At 43.9% G+C, this 27812-nt stretch overlaps 1 protein-coding gene across 4 annotated transcripts in view; it reads left to right on the plus strand.

Annotated features, from left to right (window-relative positions):
* The window catches only part of LOC130362330 (armadillo repeat-containing protein 1-like), a 36000-nt gene that overhangs the window by 184 nt on the left and 8004 nt on the right, over positions 1-27812 (plus strand). For all 4 annotated transcript variants that reach the window (XM_056566612.1, XM_056566614.1, XM_056566611.1 and 1 more), the window contains exons 2-6: positions 3061-3142; positions 7945-8106; positions 9198-9289; positions 16768-16945; positions 21887-22003. In XM_056566612.1, the coding sequence (XP_056422587.1) occupies positions 7957-8106; positions 9198-9289; positions 16768-16945; positions 21887-22003 (537 nt within the window). In that variant the 5' untranslated portion in view covers positions 3061-3142; positions 7945-7956. The remainder of the gene's footprint in view (positions 1-3060; positions 3143-7944; positions 8107-9197; positions 9290-16767; positions 16946-21886; positions 22004-27812) is intronic.

The following is a 27812-nucleotide window of genomic DNA, read 5'->3' on the forward strand; positions in this document are numbered from 1 at the left end:
TTTCTTACTATACATCACGTGGTTTGTGTGCACTGATACGTAGAGTTACTTCAGGGCAGTAGAGGTTGGGTCTAATGCCAAGCTGTCAGTATGTCTCAATACGAAAGTGTAACAACCAATCACAGCGCAGCTTTCATTACCTCAAAGCAGCTGTAGAAGTGAAAGTTGCTCCGTGATTGGTTGGTTGTTTTGGATGATCTCTCTCTCATGTTCTGATACTGCTTACAAATGGTGCACTGGGATATAACAGTGATCGTGTAGAAGACCAGTGTTTGGCAACCAAGGTGCCTCCAGCTGTTGCAAAGCTACCATTCCCAGCATGCCTGGACAGTCAAATGCTGTCTGGTCATGCTGAGAGTTGTAGTTTTGCTACAGCTAGAGGCACCCTGATTAGCAAACACTGGTATAGACTGGTGCCCAGTGCAGCAAAGTGCCCCCTTTAAAGGGTACTCCCGTTTATCAATTGGTGCCAGAAAGTTAAACAGATTTGTAAATTACTTCTATTAAAAAAAACTTAAAGGAGAACTCCAGAACATAAAAAATTGCTCCCTATAGTGCCGGCAGTAAAAATATAAAGATGTACACACCTTCCTCCGCTCCCCCGGGGCCTCCGGTAACCGTCTCCGGCCTCCGCCGTGATCCTCTTCCTGGTTGCCGGTGGTCGGAGAGTCTTACTGCGCTAAGCCAATCACCGGCCGCAGTGAAGTCCCGACTCGGCCGGTGATAGGCTGAGCGGCAGTGTGACGTTTTCGGCTCCGGCTGCAGGTGCCGGTGTAGTGAAGAATTTTGTGTCCTGAAGCGTTTTCACACTTCCGCTTAGCCTATCGCCGGCCGAGTTGGACTGTGCTGCGGCTGTTGATTGGCTGAGCGCAGTATGATTTATCCAGCAACCAGGAAGTGGATTGCGGCGGAGACCGGAGCCGGTTACCGGAGGCCTCAGGGGAGCAGAGGAAGGTATGTACATCTTTATTTTTTTACTGCCGGCAGTATGGGTGACAATTTTTATATTCCGGAGTTCTCCTTTAATCCTTCCAGTATACTACAGAGGAAATGGTTTTTCTTTTTGGATTTCTCTTATGTCACGACTACAGTGCTCTCTGCTGACCTCAGCTGTCCATTTTAGGAACTGACCAGAGCAGTATATGTTTGCTATGGGGATTTTCTCCTACTATGGACAGCAGAGGTCAGCAGAGAGCACTGTGGTCGTAACATAAGAGAAATCCAAAAAGAAAAACATTTAGTCTGTAGTATACAGCCCCTAAAAAGTACTGGAAGGATTAAGATTTTTTTAATAGAATTAATTTACAAATCTGTTAGAAGAAAAAATGGGGCTCAAGGTCAGAGATATTTGGTTTAAAATAATAATTAATATACAATAAATTAAATAGGGAATGTACAGGGCCCTTGTACCCCCCTAAATAATATTAAGAATACAAAATCAATATAAAAGACAACAATAAATATGACAACTGTAAAATAATCTGCAACTTGAGCCTCTAAAAACAATATAGCAGTCTATTGATCAAATATTGTAGAGCAACAGTCTCAATGGAAATATTCATTCAATTTTTCCTGCTCTCAAGGATAGATATAATGTAGCAGCAGCGGCTACACAGTTAATTTCTTCATCAATTGATGTAGTTGTACATGTATCTCCATGGCACACAAAAAAATCATATTTAAATTAGCCAATTTGCCAATATGCTCCATGTAATGCTCACCGCTCCCAGGGTCCCACAGATCGTCCCTCTATGCGGTCCTGTATGCTGCCTCCCCGGGGGTTTCTTGCCTGAAGTCCTCAGCCAGGGATTGCACTGCTGGAGTCTCGGCCAACTCCTAGGATCGCAGCGTTTAGTGGTGGGCACTGTATATGGGGACTGCAGCGCTGTCAAGCAGCGTCCCTTAACTTCACCAACTGGGAACGGTGGCGGTCGGTAAACTCAGGGTCCGTATAGTAGATGGTCCGGTCCGCCTTTGATTTGAAGATTAATACCGTACTTCTGTATGCAATAAGCAAAGTCCCGATGTGTGGATAACCCTGGCTGAAGACTTCAGGCAAGAAACCCCCGGGGAGGCAGCATACAGGACCGCATAGAGGGACCATCCGTGGGACCCTGGGAGCGGTGAGCATTACATGGAGCAAATTGGCTAATATAAATATGATTTTTTAATGTGCCATGGAGATACATGTACAACTACATCAATTGATGAAGGAATTAACTGTGTAGCCGCTGCTGCTACATTATATCTATCCTTGAGAGCAGGAAAAATTGAATGAACATTTCCTTTGAGACTGTTTCTCTACAATATTTGATCAATAGACTGCTATATTGTTTTTATAGGCTCAAGTTGCAGATTATTTTACAGTTCTCATATTTATTGTTGTCTTTTATATTTATTTTGTATTCTTAATATTATTTAGGGGGGTACAAGGGCCCTGTACATTCCCTATTTAATTTATTGTATATTAATAAATATTAATTATTATTTTAAACAGACAGGAGCCTCTCCATATTTCCTATAATTTACAAATCTATTTAACTTTCTGGCACCAGTTGATATACTAAAATAAAAAAAATTCCCCGGGAGTACCCTTTTAAGGGGGCATTTTGCTGCACTGGGCACCACAGTCTACACCAGGGTGCCTGTAGCTGTTGCAAAACTACAACTCTCAGCATGACCGGACAGCATTTGACTGTCCAGGCATGCTGGGAATGGTAGTTTTGTAACAGCTGGAGCGGGAGTACCCCTTTAAGTCTATGCTGACCATGCAATAGTACCTGCTAACAGCTAGGTACTGAAGGCCAGTGCCATAGAGGGGTCACTGCCTGCTTCTCCCTTATTATTTGGGACAGGGCGGCCTGCTCTCTGGGGGCCCATTACTGTGGTTTATCCCTTTTTTGAATGGGCTTCACATAATTCCATTAGCCGTGCAGGACCAGTCATCAAGTTGGTCCCAAACGGCTTCTCCCCGACCTGGCTTGTTTGGTAAATAGAGATGAGCGAATTGATCCTTAATTCATTGAATCCAATTTTCTCATAAATCTGAATTTGTTTCAGGCAAATCTGTTGGAATCAGGAGTCCCTGCTCCTCTACTGTGAGTGGTGAGGCATACACTGGATGAGAGGGCCGAGCCCATAGGTAAGCTGCGCTGTTGTATGCGCTATGCATTGCTGCTGCTACATTCTGCACTTGGCCAAGCGCATGTTAATTGAGAGGTCGGGCACCAATACATGAAAACATATCGATGTGGGTCCCACCTATATGAGGATTCTTGTAAATGAAAGCAGCACAAGTTGTTAAAAAAAAGTGTTACTTTCTTTGCGCATGTTTGATACGTCTACATGTCAAAGCACCAAGTTAAATTTGGCATACAATATCCCAAAAATGTGTGCCATTATAAAACATAGTTTGGCACAGCTTGGCAGAGGAGGCAATGTATCAGAAATTTTATTGAGCACAATACAAATGACAAGGAAATGTCAGTTTTAGGTTAGTTAAAACCTATAACATTCTTAAAGGGGTTATCAAGGGAAAACAAAAAAAAAATTGCTCCATGGCTGGGTGTGGTGTACAAATATGAAACTTACTATACTTGCCTCCTTCAGTCCCCCTGCAGTTACCAATTCTCCTAGTCCTGCTGGTGGGGTCAACCAGCCTAAATATATCCATATAAACTAGAAATTGAGATAGCACTCAACATTTTGAAGCAGTTAATCCATTTATTTCATATGTCGTGTCTTGGATACAGGTAATGGCCATTACCTGTATCCAAGACCCAATATATGAAATAAATGGATAAACTGCTTTAAAACATGAGTGCGATCTCAATTTCTTGTTTATATATGGATTCAAGCTTCATTTCAAGATTGAGCACCACATAAGCATGTTTGTAAAAGAGAATATTGGGTGTAGGCTGCAGAGCACATGCAGCTTTTTATGTCCGGTAGCAGTGCCGACTGTTTTGTATTTTCGTTATCGGCATGTATGCCCTGGCTGCCTGGTACTTGGTGCACCAGGAAGTACATTTACTTTGTAAGACTCATCGGACCCCCACAGTGCGATTGCATGGGTCCGATGAGTCAAGATGCCTCCTGGCAGGCTGTACAAGTGGATCACAGATATCACTGATCAAATAAACATACAGTATATGCCGGCGTATAAGACGACCCCCAACATTTACACTGAAAATATAGAGCTTGGGATATACTTGCCGTATAAGACTACCCCTCCTACCGCGATGTACAGTACCTTGTAGTTCCCCCACATTAGGTAGGCAGCATGTTCCCACACATTAGGTCGGCAGCTCCCACACATTAGGTCAGCAGCTCCCACACATTAGGTCGGCAGCTCCCACAGCCTTTGCCGATCCGGGCATGCTGGGAGTTGTAGTTTCACAACAGCTGGAGGCACCCTGGTTTTTAAGTATACAGTTATTAGTTTGTACATGCTCTGGCCGGCCCCTGCCTGCAGCCGCACACAGGAGCCAGCCCGGGCAGATAATCATAAGTATTCCTATGCCGGACCCCAATACCCGGTGTATAAGACGACCCCCGACTTTTCAGAAGAAAATTTGGGGTTAAACAGTCGTCTTATACGCCGGGATATATGGTATGTGGTATCGCAGCATGCTAAATTTTCCAAACTATTAAAATATAATGTTAATGATCAAGTACAGTGAATGGTGTAAACATAAATAAATACAGTCCAAAATTGCTCACATCAAATCCCCCAAAAAGTGGAATAAAAAGTGATTCAAAAGTCACGAATAAGCAAAAGAACTATAGGGGGTCATAATAGGGAAATTTTAAACACTTATTTTGTTAAAAAGCTTGACTATTTTAAAAGCATTACAATTAGAGATGAGCAAAGTTACAGTAATTCGATTCGTCATGAACTTCTCGGCAGTTGCTGACTTTAGCCTGCATAAATTAGTTCAGCTTTCAGGTGCTCCGGTGGGCTGGAGACTCTCCTAGGACTTTATCCACCTTTTCCAGTCCACCGGAGCACCTGAAAGCTGAACTAATTTATGCAGGCTAAAGTCAGCAACTGCCGAGCTGTGAAGTTCGTGATGAATCGAATCACTGTAACTTCGCTCATCCCTAATTCTAGTAACAGAAAATCTTGTAACTATAGGGATTATTTTACTCATATTGACCCACAGAATAAAGAAAATATATCCGATTTATCATAAAGTGCACTGCATTAAAACAAACTCCTCGCCCCCCCCCCCTCCTTCACCCTTCACCCTTGACCCTTCACCCAAGTATGCAAAATTGTGGTTTGCTTTTCAATTTCCTGTCACAAATATACATTTTAAATTGCTTGATCATGGTTAAATGAAAGGTGGCAGTACAAAGTAACATTGGTCTTGCAAAAAAAAAAAAAAAAAAACGTCCTCATATGGCTCTGTGGATGGAAAAATAAGAGTTCTGGCTCTTACATGGCGAGATGGGGAAAAAAATAAAACAAAAATTGGTTTTCTTCTTAAGGGGTTAATGACCTAGGAAATTTTCATTTTTAACTTCCCTCCTTCTAATAAGCTATAACTCTTATTTTTTTTACTGGATCAGTTATTCTTAATTTTACCGTAAAATATAATGCGAAACAAATGTTCACTTTGCGGTAAAATTGACTTGCTGGGTCTCATTTACTAAGGCTTTTCCGAGTAGATTTTGTAGGGTTTTTTGTGTCATGTGTGGTGCGCCAGAATTTCCAACAAAAAACCCTACTAACTCTCTACTTTACTCAGAAATCCCTACAAAGGGGCATAGCCATGAGGAAAAAGAGGAGTGTCTTCAAAAAACCCAAATTTTTCAAAGAAACCTACAAATTTAACGTTTCCCCATAAAATGTGGTGGATTTGAGCTCTGGAAAACCCAACAGCTCAGAGCAGGTCTAATAAGTGCAAAAACCTAGTGAAAATTCAAGATACAATGGTAAATACCATAGAAAAATACCTGTTGAGGGGGGGACCTACAAAGAAAACTAGACTCTACTCTTATTAAATTAGGGCTGCTATCTTTATTTGTCCAGTTGGTACAATAAGCGGAATTCCGCGAACAGAATTACGTGCTGTGAACATAAACATCAGTATGAAAGGATTTCCGCGAGACCCGTTCACACTGCGGAATTTCAGCGGCGGACAATTCCGCTGCTGAAATTGTTCCGCGCAAAGAAAGAACATGTTCATTCTTTGCGCGGAAGTCCGCGAACACTGCATAGCCGTCAATGGTGACAGCACAGTGCCGCAAGGTCCTACCGCTCGCGGAGATTCCATTCATTATCCGTAGTGTGAACATGGCCTAACCACTTATAGCAGCTACAAACATGCAGAAAAAGGCCAGAAAGCCCTCAAAATGAGAAGTAATAGGGTAGGGTAGGGTCACATGGAACAGATCCGCTGCGTATTTTACACTGCCGATCCGCCAATTACTACAGTGTGCATCTGCTTGTGCTGCCTGCTCGTAGCGACAATCCGCTGCTACAAGCAGATACAGTACACTGTGCACGTGCAGTGTACACACAGACATCGGCTGCTCCCTGAGTTATACCGAGAGAAGCCGCGATGTGTGAGAGTACACTGTTCATGCAAACTGCGACTCCCAGAACACTGTGGCCCTCATTTACTATTCTAAACCCGACTTGTTTTGTCGGTTTTTTTTTGGCGCATCTTTGTCTGCGACATGTCGCAGACATCGTGCGCCAGTCTGCGACACGATGAAATTTTTTTCCCGACGGACCCGATGTGGATTCTCTCAAACCCTAAAAAGGGGCGTAACCCGATATTTCTGAGCTTTCCCACGTATTTAAAAAGGTTTCCAACCCGAATTTGTTGAATTGTTGTGGATTTTTTCCCGACAACTCAGAGGAGTTGGAAACCAAAACCAACAAAACCCACGTGCGACAAACAGGATGCGACATAATAATAAATACCAGGGAAAAAAGCAGTCGGGTAACAAAGCAAGATAGACTTACAACCCGATTTTCTAAGTAAATGAGGGCCTGTGTGTCTGCATGTAGTGGCACATTGCTTCTACAAGCAGGCAGGCACGTAAAATACGCTGCGGATCTGATCTGTGTAACCGTACCCTTACAGGGAACCTGTCAGCTCATTTTGACCAAACGACCAGTTGAATGTGTTCCTTGAATAACAGTATGAGTGTACGATAGAGATTCCCTTTAAAAGTGTTATCCGGCAGTAGGGTGTTTATTTTTTTTTTTTTATTTCAATAGCTGACAGAATGGCCATTAAAACAAACTTGCCTCCTGCGCTCCCAATACCACTAATATCCTGATCCCATCTTATGGTTTGATCCATTTCCTGGTGCTGTAGTCAATCCGCAACAGTGCTGCTCAGTGATCGGCAGCGATGTCCTGCTAGGTCAGTGATTGGCTGAGTGGCAATGTGGTGCATTGGTACCAGGAAGAAGATCGAGCTCAATATGTCACATTGCCCGTCAGCCAATAACGGACCGTGGCGGAACACCTCTGCAGCCAGTGACAGATTGTACTGAAGGCCATGTGCAGGATACCAGGGGAGTGCGCAGGATACCAGGGGAGTGCGCAAGATAGACAGAATGGGCATATTTTTTCACACAAAAAAAAAAAACCTTACCTCTGGATAACCCCTTTAAGCATTTTCATCTTTTTAAATGTCAGAATGTATGGATTTCCACTTTAGATCCATAGAATGTATGTATGGATTTCCACTTTAGATCCATAGACTGTATGGATTTCCACTTTAGAATTTAAGAATGTGGTTAAAATTCTGTACCACAAATGCATGGCTCTATACAGTAGAGTATATAGTGGATAGGGTTTTCAGGACCCTATCTAGGCATCTCAGAAAGATTCTGCACTATAAAAGTAGGTAATTGATTTTGTTACATGTATATTCATTTGCATATCTTATAACCTTTTTATTTTACGTGACTTTATAGTTCCAGTCAGAAATGGATGCTGTGTCTGTTGTTACCCATTTAAGGAACCTGGCTTCCCAACCACAGAACAGAGCAAGCATTGTGAAGGACAAGAGTTGTCTTGCGGGTCTTATCCTTTTTCTTAGCCATCAGGATACACAGGTGGTTGAAGCTGCACTTCAGGTGAGACAGTTTGAAACTGGGTTGTCCACATTGCGGACAATCTGCCGGCAGAATTCCCAGTGTTTTCAATGAGATTCTGTGCCCTGTTCAGACTGCGGAATTCTACAGTGGAAAGTATGTCCGCCTGACTGCGTTGCCGTCTGTAGAGACTGAACATGTCCCCGCAGTCCTGCTGCAATCGGCTTTCAGCCAGGGGAATTTCCCTGGCTGAATGTTTGTAGTGTGGATGAGCCATTAGGCTGGGTTTACACATGTAGTATTTCCTCAACTTATTCATACAAAAACCAGATCCAATTTATGCCTGGAATCCTTGTGGAATAAAAGGGGTATTTCAGTAAAAAACATATGTATATATTTTTTTCATATCAACTGGCTCCAGAAATGTAAACAGATTTGTAAATTACTTTTATTAAAAAATCTTAATCCTTCCAGTACTTCTCAGCTGCTGATGTTGAGTTGTTCTTTTCTGTCTGACAACAGTTCTCTTTGCTGACACCTTTGTCTATGTCAGGAACTGTCCAGGGTAGAAGATGTTTGCTATGGGGATTTGCCCCTACTCTGGACAGTTCCTGAGACAGACAGGTGCCAGCAGAGAGCACAGTGGTCAGACAGAAAAGAGCAACTCAACTTCAGCAGCTGATAAGTACTGGAATAATTAAGATTTTTTTTTTTATAAAAGTAATTTACAAATCTTTCTGGAGCCAGTTGATATGCAAAAAAATAGTTTTTAACTGGAATACCCTTTTAAAGCCCTGTTGTTGTTAATAGAAGGTCCTGATGAGGGTAATTTTAGGTGATGGAATTCTATAGTGTGAACAGAACCTTAGGATGGGTATACAGAGAGCCGCCTGCTCCATAAGGGGCCAGCTCAATAAACAGCTGTGTGTTCCACTGAAAGCATGCCCAAGATCATTCTCTCAGCGGTAGAATTTCAGCTGCAGAAAGCTCCGCCACTAAAATTGGGTAGTGTGCACTGTGCCGCAGAATTCAGTTGACAGCAGTTACATGAGATTTTCTTAGTGGAATTACACTTGAAATTTCCAAAATGAGAGAAAATGTGTAATATGTTTTGTACTATATTCCTATTACAGACAATCCACTACTTATGTGACAATCCGAATCACTGTGAAGTAATAAAAAGTGAGCTTGGTATGATGGTGAGTCTGCAGAACATTAGGAACAGGTAACCAGAATTATCTTAATTGCTAAGCCTTAAAGGGTTACTCCGCTACCCAGCGTGTTACATTGAGTTCCTAACACTGTGTGCGGGCTTCCGTGTTCATGCCTGCCCCCTCGTGACGTCATGCCCCGTCACCTCAATGCAAGTCAATGGGAGGGGGCATGACTCCCCCTCCCATAGACTTGCATTAAGGGGGCGTGACGTCACGAGGGGGCGGGCGTGAACACGGAAGCCCGCACACAGTGTTAGGAACTCAATGTAACGGACGCTGGAGAGTGGAGTAACCCTTTAATTTATGGAACAACCTTTTGTAAACTGTGCTTTAGTATTTGTTGGTAGTAATGTCTGTATAACAGAGGGCAAAACATGACTGTGCATCTGGCCTAAATGTATACATGAGGAAACCCTGTGCCTCAATCTGCATATCTAACACATGGCATGTTGGCATATTAGGTCCTGTAGTTTGGTGCAGTCAGTTTTAATGAATAAATATATACAAAGATTGGACCATTTGTTAATAATGTACACAAAAAAAGTTTCATGTCACAGCAGCACTTCATCATGTCCTCTTTTCTTTACCTGACACAATGCACCCAACATGCCATGGATTCTGGGCAAAGCTATAGGGGAGGAGTAGCATTCTCCTATTCAGGAAGGTGACACATATGCTTTAGCCTAATGGTGAGGAATAGAGCGCTGGCAAGTTTAGATTTACAAAAGAAAATAATATATATGTGTGTTTATGAAAAGATAAAGGTGCAGGCACTGCAGATATGTCTCCTTTGTAAGGATATAGTAGCTACCTGGCCGGAGAAACCTATTCATGCAGAGTGTAGAGGTGCTCATTCGTGAGAAAACTTCAGGTGTGTGCAAATCCAGAGCAAAAGAATACAAAGGCACTCACCAACTGTACTGTGTCTTCCTCTTTATTTTCAGTGCAGATACATACAGGTATTCGGCGGCAGCATGCCGCTAGCTGTGAGCAGACGCCAGTGTGCTCAAAGTAGACCACGGCAGCATGCTGTATGTATCTGCACTAAAAATAAAGAGGAAGACACAGTACAGTTGGTGAGTGCCTTCGTATTCTTTTGCTATGGATATGTGTGTATATATATATATATATATATATATATATATATATATATATTGCTCACCCCCCTTCTGTTAGGGCTCCTAAAGGAATTTCCAGGTGCATGGATCAATATCTCATTAAAGACAACATACCGTAGTTCGAAACGCACTAGCTCGCTAGAAAATGCATCAAATGTATGGCGTTTTTGTTTTTACTAAACATCTCTTCCGGAGTGGTGGATTCACCATTGTTGATGTGAAGCCTTTTTATTTTGATAAAGTTTAAATAGCAACCAGTGGGCTAGAGAGGGTGAGCCAACAATATGCTTTGTACAGTAGATACAGAGCCCACTAGATATATGTACTTCTGTCACAGCTCTGCACTGGCACATCTATGTTCTTCAGCTTCTTATGTGCGAGGAGATAGACCTTGAAGAGGATCATGTAGTGTGCCACCCATGAGCCAGATCCCAGTTAAGAAAACAGCGCCAGTGAGAAATTTTTTATTTTTTTAAGCGGGTTTGTGGGATAACCCCTTTCCTGTCTGTCAAAGGCTCTGCTTGGAGCGTCTATCACAGATTCTTCTGATTTCCCCCCCCCCCCCCTTTTGAAACCACAAACACCTGGGTAATGATTATAAATCATTGATGTCCGTTTTGCACCGTTTCTGTTTTGGACAACAGTCTCCTGTGTGGCGGGGTCCCCGATGATGATCTGTAATTGCCATGTATTCAGACTAGCTTATATCTTATTGCAGTGTTATAACTTTTTAACTGTTATTGCTGTCCATGAAGTATTATTTAAGGGTTTTAGGTGATATATATAATCTACTACTATACATGTTTTACACAAGGATCTACGGCTGGCATCTCTTGCTAGACCATTTGGGCAGTTATTGATATACAGTCAGAGGAAAGAACATACACCAGTCCATGTGTGTGACTTTGATCTTCAGTCCATCAGAGCACACAGTCTGCCCCTCAACCTTCTAATTTCATGAGTGCATACTAGGGCCTGTTCTCTTCCAGATAAGTAAGGGCTGGGTTCACATCACGTTTTCTCCCATACGACAGGGGAGAGCTAAAACTTCGCCCTCCCGTATGTAATTCATTTCAGTAAGCCGGCTGGAGTGAAACATTTTACAACTGGACCTAAAACTGTGGTTGACCACAGTTTTAGGTCCAGGAAAAAGCGCATATGGCGCAAAAATGAGCCGACCGGACCGAACGTTTCACTCCGGCCGGCTCATTGAAATGAATGACATACGGGAGTGCATAGAAAGGCATACGGGAGCGCAAGGTTTTAGCTCTCCCCTGCCGTATGCGCTCCCGTATGGGAGAAAACGTGATGTGAACCAGCCCTAACACTGTTGCACTCAGCCATCCATATTATGTAAAAGTGATAAATCCAAGCAAGTCACCTTCTTCCATTGCCCCATGGTCCAGGTTTGATGCACATGTGTCCACTGTAGGTACTCTTTGCAGTAGAATACAAGCTTTGGCCATGTAGCTATGCTGTCCCACACACAGCTTGCTATTGTGCCCTGTGTGTTTTGACACCTTTTCTAATTAACCTATAACCATGTTGCTGGTTGACCAGTGGGTATTTGGTAGGTATTAACCCCTTAAGGACCAGGCCATTTTACACCTTAAGGACCAGAGCGTCACTCTAAACAGTCACTTTAAACATTAATAACTCTGGAATGCTTTTAGTTATCATTCTGATTCTGAGATTGTTTTTTGTGACATATTCTACTTTAACTTAGTGGTAAAATGTTATGGTAACTTGCATCCTTTCTTGGTGAAAAATCCCCAAATTTGATGAAAAAAAATGAAAATTTTGCATTTTTCTAACTTTGAAGCTCTCTGCTTGTAAGGAAAATGGATATTCAAAATAAAAAAAAATTTGGGTTCACATATACAATATGTCTACTTTATGTTTGCATCATAAAATGTATGAGTTTTTACTTTTGGAAGACACCAGAGGGCTTCAAAGTTCAGCAGCAATTTTGAAAATTTCACAAAATTTTCAAACTCTCTATTTTTCATGGACCAGTTCAGGTTGGAAGTGGATTTGAAGGGTCTTCATCTTGGATATACCCCATAAATTACCCCATTATAAAAACTACACCCCCCAAAGTATTCAAAATGACATTCAATAAGTGTATTAACCCTTTAGGTGTTTCACAGGAATAGCAGCAAAGTGAAGGAGAAATTTCACAATCTTAATTTTTTACACTCGCATGTTCTTGTAAACCCAATTTTTGAATTTTTGCAATTGGTAGAAAGGAGAAAATTTTTACTTGTATTTGAAACCCAATTTCTCTCGAGTAAGCACATACCTCATATGTCTATGTTAATTGTTCAGCGGGCGCAGTAGAGGGCTCAGAAGGGAAGGAGCGACAAATGGTTTTTGGGGGGCATGTCACCTTTAGGAAGCCCCTATGGTGCCAGGACAGCAAAAAAAAAACACATGGCATACCATTTTGGAAACTAGACCCCTCGGGGAACGTAACAAGGGGTAAAGTGAACCTTAATACCCCACAGGTGATTCACGACTTTTGCATATGTAAAAAAAAATGTTTTACCTAAAATGCTTGGTTTGCCAAAAATTTTACATTTTTAAAAAGGATAATAGCAGAAAATACCCCCCAAAATTTGAAGCCCAATTTCTCCCAATTCAGAAAACACCCCATATGGGGGTGAAAAGTGCGCTGCTGGCGCACTACAGGTCTCAGAAGAGAAGGAGTCACATTTGGCTTTTTGAAAGCAAATTTTGCTCTGGGGGCATGCCGCATTTAGGAAGCCCCTATGGTGCCAGGACAGCAAAAAAAAAACCCACATGGCATACCATTTTGGAAACTAGACCCCTCGGGGAACGTAACAAGGGGTAATGTGAACCTTAATACCCCACAGGTGATTCACAACTTTTGCATATGTAAAAAAAAAAATTTTTTTTACCTAAAATGCTTGTTTTCCCAAAAATTTTACATTTTTAAAAAGGGTAATAGCAGAAAATACCCCCCAAAATTTGTAACACAATTTCTCCCGAGTACGGTGATACCCCATATGTGACCCTAAACTGTTGCCTTGAAATACGACAGGGCTCCAAAGTGAGAGCGCCATGCGCATTTGAGGCCTAAATTAGGGACTTGCATAGGGGTGGACATAGGGGTATTCTATGCCAGTGATTCCCAAACAGGGTGCCTCCAGCTGTTGTAAAACTCCCCGCATGCCTGGACAGTCAACGGCTATCTGGCAATACTGGAGTAGTTGTTTTGCAACAGCTGGAGGCTCCGTTTTGGAAACAGTGGCGTACCAGACGTTTTTCATTTTTATTGGGGAGGGGGGCTGTGTAGGGGAATGTGTATATGTAGTGTTTTTAACTTTTTTTTTTTTTGTGGTAGTGTAGTGTTTTTATGGTACAGTCGCACGGGCGGGGGGTTCACAGTAGTTTCTCGCTGGCAGTTTGAGCTGCGGCAGAAAATTTGCCGCAGCTCAAACTTGCAGCCGGATACTTACTGTAATCCTCTGCCCATGTGAGTGTACCCTGTACGTTCACATTGGGGGGGGGGATAAACATCCAGCTGTTGCAAAACTACAACTCCCAGCATGTACAGTCTATCAGTGCATGCTGGGAGTTGTAGTTTTGCAACAGCTGGAGGCACACTGGTTGTGAAACACAGAGTTTGGTAACATACTCAGTGTTTTGCAACCAGTGTGCCTTCAGCTGTTGCAAAAGCTACAACCCCCAGCATGTACGGACAGTGGAAGGGCATGCTGGGTGTTGTAGTTATGCAACAGCGGGAGGCATACTACTTTGGCTGGGGATGCTGGGAATTGTAGTTATGCAACAGCTGGAGACACACTGGCTTGCTACTTAACTCCTAACAGCCTTCAGCTGTTGCAAAACTACAACTCTCAGCAGTCACCGACAGCCAACGGGCATGCTGGGAGTTGTAGTTATGCAACCACCAGATGCACCACTACAACTCCCAGCATGCACTTTAGCTGATTGTGCAAGCTGGGAGTTGTAGTTATACAACAGCTGAAGGTACACTTTTCCATAGAAAAAATGTGCCTCCAGCTGTTGCAAAACTACAAGTCCCAGCATGCCCATAAGGGAATGCTGAGAGTTGTGGTGGTCTGCCTCCTGCTGTTGCATAACTACAGCTCCCAGCATGCCCTTTTTGCATGCTGGGAGCTGTTGCTAAGCAACAGCAGGAGGCTGTCACTCACCTCCTGCTGCTGCTGATCCACGCCGCACAGGTCAGTCCTGCCGCCGTCGCTCCTGGGGCCCCGATCCCAACATTAAGGCCGGGGATCGGGGTCCCCAGCACCCGGGGTGCACGTCCCGCATCCGATCACGTCCTCCGGAAGAGGGGCGGAGCGGGTTGCGGGAGTGACACCCGCAGCAGGCGCCCTGATTGGTCGGCCGGGAATCCGTCCGACGAATCAGGGCGATCGTGAGGTGGCACCAGTGCCACCTCACCCCTGCTGGCTATGGCTGTTCGGGGCCGTCTCTGATGGCCCCGATCAGCCAGTAATTCCGGGTCACTGGAGACCCGATTGACCCGGAATCGCCGCAGATCGCTGGACTGAATTGTCCAGCGATCTGCGGCCATCGCCGACATGGGGGGGGCATAATGACCCCCCTGGGCGATATGCTGCGATGCCTGCTGAACGATTTCAGCAGGCATCGGGCATCAGCTCCCCTCCGGCTAGCGGCGGGGGGCCGGGAATGGACAGGACGTACTCCTACGTCCTCGGTCCTTAAGGACTCGGAAACGGGGGCGTAGGAGTACGTCCATTGTCCTTAAGGGGTTAAAGTGGTACTCCGCTGGAAAACTTTTTTTTTTTTTTTTTTTTTTTTAATCAACCTGTGACAAAAAGTTACAGATTTGTAAATTACTTCTATTTAAAAATCTTAACCCTTATAGTACTTATCAGCTGCTATTTGCTCCACAGTAAGTTGTTTTCTTTTTGGAATTCCTTTCTGTCTCACCACAGTGCTCTCTGCTGACACCTCTGTCCATTTCAGGAACTGTCCAGAGCAGGATAGGTTTGCTATGGGGATTTTCTCCTACTCTGGACAGTTCCTAAAATGGACAGATATGTCAGCAGAGAGCACTGTGGTGAGACAGAAAGGAATTCCAAAAAGAAAAAAAATTCCTGGTAAGTACTGGAAGGATTAAGATTTTTAAATAGAAGTAATTTACAAATCTGTTTAACTTTCTTGGACCAGTTGATAACGTGACACGCACAAATTTTTTGCCCGTCACAAGAAACAGGTAAATTAACGGATGTTATTTTTAACATTGAAGTCTATGGCCAACGGACGTTAGTAAATACACCCGATGCGATCAGAAGTTATTAATCAGGGGAGCGGCGCATGCTTGCAACCCTGCGATCACAATGTATTTTTATTACTTTCATTTTTAAATTCCCCGCTGGGAGCCCTGAATGGCCGGTACTGAGGAGCCATTCAGGGATCCCAGCTGGGTTTTTAAAATGGACAATGTGAGGGGACATATGTATATTAAAAGTGTTGTGGGATGGGGAAGATATATAGCGCTGCAGAGGGGGGGAATAGAGCGCTATATATCTAGCTCCCCCCCAGCGCATTTATAATATGCCTCCCACCAGCGCATTAATAAAAATATATATCCCCACCAGCGCATTAATAAAAATATGACCCCCGCCAGCTCATTAATAAAAATATGACCCCCGCCAGCGCATTTATATGTATATATCTATACCCCCGCCAGCGCATAGTGTGACCCCGCTGGCACATTTGTCTTAATTTTCCATTGCATCGCTATATGTGAATGGTATATCTATCAGAATGCATCCAGCAGCCGCCAGCCAGATGATCCTGATCGATATACTGTACTATTCATTCATAGCGCCGGCGGCTGCATATGTATATAGATGTGCTAAGGGGGCAGACATATAGCGTTATCTGCCCCCCACAGCACTTCTATATACATATGCAGCCACTGCGCTATGAATGAATAGTATATCTGTCAGCATCATCGGCCGGGCAGCTGCTGGATGCGCTGCTAACAGATATCACATATAGCGTTGCACATATGTGCTATATGTGACAAGTATATCTGTCAGCAGCGCATCCATGTATATGTTCATAAGAACTTCTTGTGTGAAAGCAGCCTTACATCACAATTTGCCAATTTTTTTCTTCTATGCCCACCACATCACCTTAAAGAAATGACTGTTAACTTGCTGCAGAATATAGCCTACCTCTTGACTATTGCCATAGTCACATAATAATCTGTTATTCACTTCACATTGTTTAATATCTTGTTTTTAATAGTTTTTTTTTTTTATAAGGATCTTTTACAATAAAGAACAAATAAATCCTAAGCTATCTTGTGTGTCTTATTTCATCAGTGCCCTTAGTAATCATGTGAAACTACTTGCTCATCGGATTTATGTGACACTAAGCATGCCAAGTCACCAGCACACACCAGAAGCAAAGAATAAGCAAAACAGCCTACAATTCTTCCTTCCAAGTGCAAATAAAAAGGCAAGAATCATAACACTTCACATCCATGGACTTGATAATATGGTAAGGATTATGGGGGGCATTTACCAAGATGTGTGTGATTTAGTAAATTTTTTTTTTTTTTTTTTTTTTTGCGTGACACATTTATTACATGGTCGCAGGGCATGTGATATATTTCGTGGAGGATACACATTTTCTGAAATTTCACTTTTTACATACACCAAAAAGCTACGCTAGGTCTAAGCTGGTGTAGAATTGCGCCTTATTGGGGGGTTTTGCGACTTGTTTGCGAAAGTCACAGTTGATAAATTCATTACCACTGCACAAGACTAACACAAAACATCTGGCCTGCACGCTTTTAAAAAAAAAAAGTGTAAATCGAAAAGGCGCAAAAAATAGCCTGAAGCGCTGTGCCTAAATAGAGACAAATCTACACCCAAAAAACGGCTCTTAAGACAATGATAAATGCCCCCATATGTCCTTCATATTGCCATTCTCAGGACATCACACACTAAAAGAGCATGTGTGAAAGGGTTGTTTAACCCCCTAAGGACCAAGCCCATTTTAGCCTTAAAGGGATTATCCGGCCCGAGGGGGTCCCACCGCTGGGGACCCCCGCAATCTTGTATTCGCCACCCACCTGTTTGAGCTGCACGCCGCTGTGCCAACTCACAAACAGCCGGGTGGTGACCACAGGGCCTGAGTATCGTGATGTCATGACTCCGCCCCAGTGTGACGTCACCCCCTGCCCCCACTATACAAGTCTATGGGAGAAGGCGTGACTTTGCGTCAGTTCTGTCAATATAAATCTAGTATACATAACCAGCGATTTTATTATTCTCCAAAAATGCATCCATACCCCTTTTGAACTCTTTTACAGAGTTCACCATGACCACCTCCTCAGGCAGAAAATTCCACAGTCTCACTGCTCTTGCAGTAAAGAACCCGTCTGTGCTGGTGTAGAAACCTTCTTTCCTCTAAGGGTGCGTTCACACGGAGTAATTCAAGAGAAATTTACTCGAGTAATTCCTCTTGAATTCTCCGCTCCAAATTAATGCACATCCCCTCTGCCCATTGACTTTAATGTTATTTCTGCTGTCCTGTTCACACTGCGGAAATTCTGCTAGCAGAATTCCGACGCTGAATTCCGTTCCGCTTGCAGAAAGAACATGTTCATTCTTCAAGCAGAATCCGCTAGCAGAAATCAATTGAAGTCAATGATAAAAAAAAAAATTCCGCACGACATCGTTTTCGCGGGCAATTTGTGCGGAAATGGCTGAAAACCCCTTCACTTCTTTCTCCCCCATGTCCACGCGCAAATCCGCGCAAATTGCGTGCAAATTTCCCACGAAAAAAAAAATTTCCGCCCTTAAATTTTTCAGTGTGAATTACTCTCCATTTACTCCATGTGAACGCACCCTAAACGTAGAGCATCCCCTCTTGTTATAGATACAGTCCTGTGTATAAATAGATCATGGGAGAGATCTCTGTACTGTCCCCTGATATATTTATACATAGTTATTAGGTCTCCCCTAAGCCTTCTTTTTTCTAAACTAAATAACCCCAATTCTGATAATCTTTCTGAGTACTGTAGTCCTCCCATTCCCCGTATTACCCTGGTTGCCCGTCTTTGAACCCTCTCCAGCTCCATTTCTCGTACACTGGTGCCCTGTACTGTACACCGTATTCTATGTTTGGTCTGACTAGTGATTTGTACAGTGATAGAATTATTTCCTTGTCGTGGGCATCTATGCCCCTATTGATGCACCCCATGATTTTATTTGCCTTGGCAGCAGCTGCCCGACACTGGTCACTACAGCTAAATTTACTGTTAACTAAGACCCCCAAGTCCTTTTCCACATCAGTCATCCCAAGTGTGCTCCTATTTAATACATAATCCCAGCCCGGATTTTTCTTCCCCATGTGCATAACCTTACATTTATCGGTGTTGAACCTCATCTGCCACTTCTCAGCCCAAACCTCCAACCTATCCAGATCCATTTGTAACAGTGCACTGTCCTCTATAGTGTTTACCGCTTTAAAGAGTTTAGTATTCTTCAAAGATTACTACTTTACTATTCAACCTCTCTACAAGGTCATTAATGAATATATTAAATAGAATAGGACCCAAGACTGACCCCTGTGGTACCCCACTAGTAACAGTCACCCAATCAGAATAAGTACCATTAATAACCACCCTCTGTTTCCGATCACTGAGCCAGTTACTTACCCACTTACACACATTTTCCCCGAGCCCAATTCTTCTCTTTTTATGCACCAACTTTTATGTGGCACTGTATCAAATGCTTTGGAAAAATCCAGATATACGACATCCAGTGATTGCCCCTGGTCCACTCTGGAGCTCACCTCCTCATAAAAGCTGATCAGGTTAGTTTGACAGGACCGATCCCTCATAAAGCCATGCCGATAGGGAGTCATACATTTATTTTTATCATGATATTCCAAAATAGCATCCCCTTGAAAACCCTCAAACAATTTACATACAACAGAGGTTAAACTAACATGTCTATAATTCCTGGGGTCACCTTACACTTTTTATGTCCCCTTAGGGGTCTATTTATTGCAATCACTTGATTGCTAATACTGTTTAGTGCTATGCCTAGGGCATAGCACAGATCAGTGTTATCGGTGATCTTCTGCTCTGGTCTGCTCGATCTCAGACCAGAGCAGAAGACCCCTGGAGACGGCCGGAGGCAGGTGCGGGGACCTCCGTCTACCATTATGGATGATTGTATCCCCACGGCAAGCTCTGGGGGTGATCCGATAATCCATTTTAAGTTCCACACTGCCACAGATACTGTGATCTGTATTGATCACGGCATCTGAGGGGTTAATGGCGGACATTGGCGCGATCGCTGATGTCCGCCATTAATGGCGGGTCCCTGGCTCCTGACAGCAGCCGGGACCTGCCATGCATGACCCGTGCTCCACTCCAGTGCTCACGGTCACGTTCATGACATAAATGTACTTCATGGTGCATAAAAGGGAAAGGGGTACTCTGGTGTGTCTTTTTTATTATTTTTTTTTTTTTATCAACTGGTGCCAGAAAGCTAAACAGATTTATAAATTACTTCTATTAAAAAATCTTTATCCTTCTAGTATTTATTAGCTGCTATATACTACAGAGAAAAATCTTTTTGTTTTTGGATTTCTTTTTTTTTTTTCTGTCCACAGTGCTCTCTGCTGACACCTCTGTCCGTATCAGGAACTGTCCAGAACAGGAGCAAATTCCCATAGCAAACCTATGCTGCTCTGGACAGTTCCTGATACAGACAGAGGTGTCAGCAGAGAGCACTGTGGACAGAAAAAAAAGAAATCCAAAAACAAAAGAACTTTCTCTGTGATATACAGCTGCTAATAAGTGCTGGAAGGATAAAGATTTTTTTTAATAGACATAATTTACAAATCTGTTTAACTTTCTGGCACCAGTTGATGATGATAAAAAAAAAATTAAAATGATACCCTACTTCTGGAAAAATCATAACTACATGCATGAAAATTAAAACGTTTAACAACATCCTCTTCTGACCCCTATAACTTTTTTATTTTTCCGCATACGGGGATGTATGAGGGCTAATTTTTTGCGCCGTTTTTTGCGGTACCATTTTTGTTTTGTTCAGACTTTTTTTTACGCTTTTTATTCCATTTCTTTATGGTATAAAAAGTGACCAAAAATACGCTATTTTGGACTTTTGAATTTTTTTTACGTGTACGCCATTGACCGTGTGGTTTAATTAATTATATATTTTTATAGTTAGGACATTTGCGATACCACATATGTTTATATTTTTATTTACATAGTTTTTTTTTTTTTTTTTATGGGAAAAGGGGGGAAATTTAAACTTTTATTAGGGATTTATTTTTTTTTTTTTTTTGCAATGTTATAGCTTCCACAAGGGACTATAACATGTATTACATTGATTGCAGGCACTGATCAATGCTATGCCATAGCATTGCATTGATCAGTGTTATTGGCGGTCGATTGCTCAAGCCTGGATCTCAGGCTTGGAGAAATGAATAGCCGATTGGACTTGCAGAAGACAGGTAAGGGACACTCCTCGAGTGTCCTAGCTTATTGGGACACTGCGGTTTCACCGTGGTGGTCCCAATCAGCCCGACTGAGCAGCCCTGTCTAAAGAGTTAATACCGGACATCACTACGATTGGTGATGTCCGGTGTTAGGCCCGGCTACCATTAGCCGCCAAGACCGACCCGATATGACGCGGGGTCAAAGTATATGGATGTACTAAATGCACCATCTCTTGCCTGTGAAAAAATGTTCCACTACAAAGAGCCTCCCTACCATCTCTGACACAGAACCAGGTACAGCTTTTTATGCTGCTTCCTGAATATTGCAGTTTAAGTTTTGCTCTTAAATGGGTACTCTGGTGGTTTATTAACTGGTGCCAGAAAGTTTAAACAGAATTGTAAATTATTTCTATTAAAAACTCTTAACCCTTCCAGTACTTATCAGCTACTGTATACTCCAGAGGAAGTTGTATAGTTCTTTTCAGTCTGATCAGTGCTCTCTGCTGACACCTCTGTCCATGTCAGGAACTGTCCAGAGAAGGAGAGGTTTGCTATGGGGATTTTCTCCTACTCTGGACAGTTCCTGACATGGTGTCAACACCAGTGTGGTCAGACAGAAAAGAAATCCAAAAAGAAAAGAACTTCCTATGGAGCATACAGCAGCTGATAAGTACTGGAAGGATTAACCTTTTTAAATAGAAGTAGTTTACAAATCTGTTTAACTTTCTGGCAACATTTGATTTAAAAATAAATAAATTAAAAAAAAGTTTCCCGTCGGAGTACCACTTCTAATTACCTTTTTAATATAAAGTAGAATACAAGTGCTAGAGCTTTTTTTCGATACTGTAAATATGAACCTGCACAGTCTTGTCACTCCTTTCTTCTATAAAGACAAACAACCATGAACACATTACCTTGTAGTCGTTCTTAATTGTGGATTTAATTAAATTGCAGGAAAGAAAATCCCTATGTGAAGAGGCATTATTAAAGGTGAAGGGTGTCATCAGCTTTACCTTTCAGATAGCAAAGAGGAGGTGCACTGTACGAGTGAAGCCAGACCTGGCAACAGAGGTAGGAGTGAATGAAACAATGGAGACATTGGAATATTAGAGAAAGGGGGGGCAGGCGCCCACCCATCCATCCATTGATATGTATCTGTTTTTGTACAAGAAAATGGACAACTAGGTTATGCTTTTCCTATTCTCAATGGGGAAGAATAACTGGAAAAGCACAATGCTGATTTCTTAACCTGTTGGGGATGGAGGGCGTACAGGTACACCCTCGCATCCTGGTACTTAACCCCTTAAGGACTCAGCGTTTTTCCGTTTTTGCATTTTAAAAATCATAACTTTCAATTTTGCACCTAAAAATCCATATTATGGCTTATTTTTTGCGCCACCAATTCTACTTTGCAGAACTCCACAGCAAAACGGAAAAAAAATTCATTGTGCGACAAAATTGAAGAAAAAATTTCATTTTGTAAATTTTGGGGGTTTCCGTTTCTACGCAGTGCATTTTTCGGTAAAAATGACACCTTATCTTTATTCTGTAGGTCCTTACGATTAAAATGATACCCTACTTATATAGGTTGGATATTGTCATACTTCGGAAAAAAAATCATAACTATATGCAGGATAATTTATATGTTAAAAATTCTCATCTTCTAACCCCTATAACTTTTTTTCTTTTTCCACGTACGGGCCGGTATGAGGACTCATAGATTGCGCCGTGTTCTGAAGTTTTTATCGGTATCATTTTTGTATTGATTGGACTTTTTGATCGCTTTTTATTTTTTCATGATATAAAATGTGACCAAAAATACACTATTTTGGACTTTGGAATTTTTTTGCGCGGACGCCATTGACCGTGCAATTTAATTAATCTTTTTATAATTCGGACATTTTCGCACGCGGCGATACCACATATGTTTATTTTTATTTACACAGGTTTTTTTTTTATGTGAAAAGGGGGGTGATTCAAACTTTTAATAGGGAAGGGGTTAAATGACCTTTGTTAGCTTTTTTTTTTTCCATAGCTTTGCAGGGATCAGTCATATAGGGGCTCGATTGCTCAAGCCTGTAGCTCAGGCTTGGAGCAATCAGTCCCCGATCTGACTCCGCGGAGAGAGGTAAGGAGACCTCCGCCTGCGTCCCAGCTGATCGGAACATGGCGATTTTATCACGATGTCCCGATCAGCCCAACTTTGATCGCCGCGTCTGAAGGGTTAACAGCCCAGGGTCCCGGCTATCGTTAGCAGCCGGGACCGACCCTAAGTCCTTAAGAGGTTAAAGGGGTATTCCAGTGGTGAAAAACTTATCCCCTATCCTAAGGATAGGGGATAAGTTTGAGATCGCAGGGGGTCCGACCGCTGGGGCCCCCTGCGATCTCTCTGTACGGGGGCCAGGCTCTCCGGCCAGATAGCGGGTGTCTACCCCCGCACGAAGCGGCGGCCGACACGCCCCCTCAATACATCGCTATGGCAGAGCCGGAGATTGCCGAAGGCAGCACTCTGGCTCTGCCATAGAGTTGTATTGAGGGGGCGTGTCGGCCGCCGCTTCGTGCGGGGGTCGACACGCCCCCCTTCGCGCGGGCTGTCAGGGCCCCGTACAGGAGATCGCGGGGGGCCCCAGCGGTTGGACCCCCCCCCCCCCCCCCCCCGCAATCTGCAACTTATCCCCTATCCTTAGGATAGGGGATAAGTTGTTCACTACTGGACTACTCTTAAGGATGGAGGGCGTACCAGTACGCCGTCCATATTTACGATCACCATTGCTCGCCGGGCGGTGATCAGACCAGGATGAATGCTGATATCTATCAGCAGGCATCCCGTGGCAGTGCCTAGGGGGGTCCTGAGACCCCCCCCCCCCCCCCCATGTCGGCGACTAGCCGCAAATCGCCGGTCAATTCAGACCGGCGATTTGCTGTGACTGGTGACCCGATGGCCCGGAAAATAAGAGTGATCAGAGATGTCCGAGACAGCGCCGACCATCCTAAAGGATAGGAGCGAGGTGAGAGGGGCGCCACCTCCTCCTATCACCTGCCATTGGTCGGTCAGGCTAACCGACCAATGGCAGTTGGGAGTGGGAGGGTTAAAGTTAATTTCCCCCGCTCTGCCCACCGATTGAAGTTCGGGCAGAGCAGGGGGGGCACTAGCATATCGGAGCGGCGGCGGCAGGAGGAGTGCAACGGTGGAGGAGGCTGCAGTGAAGATCGCTGTTAAGTGATCTTCACTGTGGCCTAGAAGTTGCAAAACTACAACTCCCATCATGCCCAGACAGCCATGCTGGGCATGGTCTGGGCATGCTTGGAGTTGTAGTCTTGCAGCATCTGGAGGACCACAGTTTGGAGACTCTAGCTCAGTGATTCCAACCCGTGTTCATCCAGCTGTTGCAAAACTACAACTCCCAGCATGCACTGACAGCCGAACGTTAGGCAACAACTGGGGGAGAAGTGTTTGGAGACCGCTAAGTAGTGATCTCCAAACTGTGGTCCTCCAGATGTTGCAAAACTACAACTTGCAGCATGCACTGACTGTCTGGGTATGCTGGAAGTTGCAGTTTTTCAACATCTGAAGTGGCACAGTTTTGGCATCAGAGGGCTACAGTTTGGAGACCACTACTTAGCGGTCTCCAAACACTTCTCCCCCAGTTGTTGCCTACCGTTCGGCTGTCAGTGCATGCTGGGAGTTGTAGTTTTGCAACAGCTGGATGAACACGGGTTGGAATCACTGAGCTAGAGTCTGTTTCCTAACTCAGTGGTTCCCCACCAGTGTGCCTACAACTCCCAGCATGTATGGTCTGTCAGTGAATTCTGGGAGTTGTAGTTTCCTTCTCTTCTGAGCATTGTAGTGCGCCCATTATATCCACATATGAGGTATTTCCATGCTCAGAAAAAATGGGGTTACAAATTTTGGGGGCTTTTTTTTCCTATTACCCCTTGTAAAAAGGAAAAATTTGGGGTAACACCAGCATTTTATTGGAAAAAATGTATTTTCAGGGGTGTGGAAATTTTATAAAAAACTACTACTAGTCCACGGGACTAAAATGGAGCAAAATCCACTTGTCCGGGCCAATTTTCGCTTTTACGCTCTGATTTTTTCCTCCTCGCCCTATAATAACTACCTACTATAATGATAACTACCTACTATAATGATACCTTTTAATTTTTCAATAACATATTCTCTGAACCAAAAAATATATATATATATTTAGGGAAGTGAAATTGAAATAGTAAAAGATAATTTTGCAGATTTGGTGGTTTTTCTTTCCTGCGCCATTTACCTTGTGGTCAGATAACATGTTAGTTTTTTACTTTAGGCGCCTGATTACAGCGATACCAGATTTGTATAGTTTACGTCATGTTTTACTAATTCTGAACTTTTTCTAATTTTTTTAATTGCCATTTTTTAACCCCTGTAGCTTTATTTTTTTCCGCATACCAGGCTGTATGAGGGATCATTTTTTGCACCATAATCAGTTTTTTGTATCGGTACCATTTTGGTATTGATCTGACTTTTTAATCGCTTTTTAACTTTTTTTTCTGGGATATTATAAAAATTGCAAATCTGTGGTTTGGTATTTTTTTACATTTACCGTACGAGATACATAATGTTAGATTTTAATAGGTTGTACAATTACGCACGAAGCGATACCAAATATGTTTATTTTTATTATGTTTGCATGTTCTTATATAGGAAAAGGGGGTGATTTGAACTGTTAACATGGAAGGGGTTAATGCAGCGGTCTTCAAACTGTGGCCCTCCAGATGTTGCAAAACTACAACTCCCAGCATGCCCGGACAGCCAACGGCTGTCCTGGCATGCTGGGAATTGTAGTTTTGTAACATCTGGAGGGGCACCGTTTGAAGACCACTGGGTTAATGTGTCTTTCAAACTTTTATTAAAACTTTTTTTTTTCTTTTACACTTTATTAGACTTATAGGAGGAATCATTAGATGAATAGATTCTATTGAACTCTATTAATCTGTCTGCTCTGTGATCCATTGATAGAGCCTGGTCCAGCCAGGATCTATCAATGACAGAGCCGGGACAGGAGGGAACAGAGGTAAGTCCTCCGGCTACCTCTATAGTGGATCGCCCCCCCTGCGATCGCGCTGTGGGGGGGCGCGATCCACCCCCCTAGCCCACCAGGGAGCATTCACATGTCCCTTTAGACCAGTGGTTCTCAACCTTTTCAGCGACCGTACCCCCAAGGCCTGAAAGTATGTCCACGGGTACCCCCTCACGCGGAACTTGCGAGCGAGGGGTACCCGCAGACAAAAGGCGTGTTCTTACCTTTATACTAATGCATCCCATCTCCATCTTAATCCCCTTGTGCTATTATTCCCCCTCCGTCTTACTCCCCCTGTCCCACAATTCCCACCTCCCTCTGATTCCCTTTTACCATTATTCCCCCTCCATCTTTATCCCCTTGTGCCATTATTATCCAATATGGAACAAGGGGATTAAGATGGAGGAGGGGGATTAATATGGAGGGGGGGGGGGTTGATAATTCCCCCCTCCCTCTGACCCCCTTTTGCCATATCGGATAATAATAGCACAAGGGGATAAAGATGGAGGGGGAATAATAGCACAAGGGGATTAAGATGGAGGGGGGGGGGATAATCAACCCCCCCTCCTCCATATTAGTCCCCTTGTGTCATTATTCCCCCCTCCCTCTGATCCCCTTTTGTCATTTTCCCCCCTCCAGATTAATCCCCTTGTGCCATTATTATTGGATATGGCAAAAGGGGGATCAGAGGAAGGGGGGAATGGTGCAAGGGGATTAAGATGGAAGGGGAGAGGGGAGTAATAAAGCACAAGACATAAAATTTCAATGCCTTGTGCTTTATTACCCCCCCCCCCTCCGCCATTATCCCTCTCCCCCTCCATCTTAATGCCTTGTGCTCCGTCCCATACAGTCCCCCCCCCCCCTCTGTGCCATACAGTTGTTTACCTGGCGTCCTGTGGTCCCGTTACCTGCTGCTTCACGGGATGTTCCACAGGGCCGCACTGACGTGTGACGTCCCCCTTCGCTGTGCGGCAACTCCGCGCAACGTCAGGGGAGGCCACACGTCTCCCTGGCAACCACGCAGCTCACTTACAGTAGCCCCGGCCGCATCTCTGGCCGCGCTACTGTACAGTGAGCTGTTGCGGCTATGCGCTGACAAATACTGGCCAATGCATGGCCAGTATTTGTCAGCGTTTTCGCGTACCCCAGGTTGAGAACCCAGGCTTTAGACGCCGCTGTCAGCTTTGACAGCGGCGTCTAAAGGGTTAATAGCCAGCCGCGGCGATTTCCGCATGCTGGCTATTAGCGGCGGCCCCCAGCTACTGAGAACAGCCGGGGGCTGCAGAGTATGGAGCGGGCAGGAGTCCCGAGCCCGCTCCATACATACTGCAGAGCGCCGCAAGCATCTCCCCGTGCAGACGTGCCTCCTCCCCTCAGCTCTCCGAAGCTACAGCTGGGGTGAGTGAAGGCAGAGGACGCAGGTCTGCACGGGGAGAAATAAGCCACGCCCCCTCATCTCCCCCGCACGTCTGCAGAGCAGGGGAGAGAAGACACATACACAGCTTCTCATCTCCCCTGCTCTGCTTCGGAGGACACAGGCTGCAGAGTATGGAGCGGGCAGGAGTCGGGAGCCCGCTCCATACAGACTGCAGATCCGCCGCACTTGTCAGGTCCGGCCCTGCTTGCCCGAAGCCGGGCTAAGGGCCGGACAAATTCACCTGCCCGGCGCCCAAAACTGCTAGTCCGGGGCGTCGGGCGAAAGAAATTCCACATCCCTGATTTTTCAATTTTATGTCCAACTTCAACGAAAGTTCGTCAATCACCTGTGGGGTTTCTAAAGGAGTACTCTGGTGCAGAGTATTCCTGCTCAG

The sequence above is a fragment of the Hyla sarda genome, chromosome 3 (genome assembly GCF_029499605.1).
Source record: "Hyla sarda isolate aHylSar1 chromosome 3, aHylSar1.hap1, whole genome shotgun sequence".
Taxonomy (NCBI): domain Eukaryota; kingdom Metazoa; phylum Chordata; class Amphibia; order Anura; family Hylidae; genus Hyla; species Hyla sarda.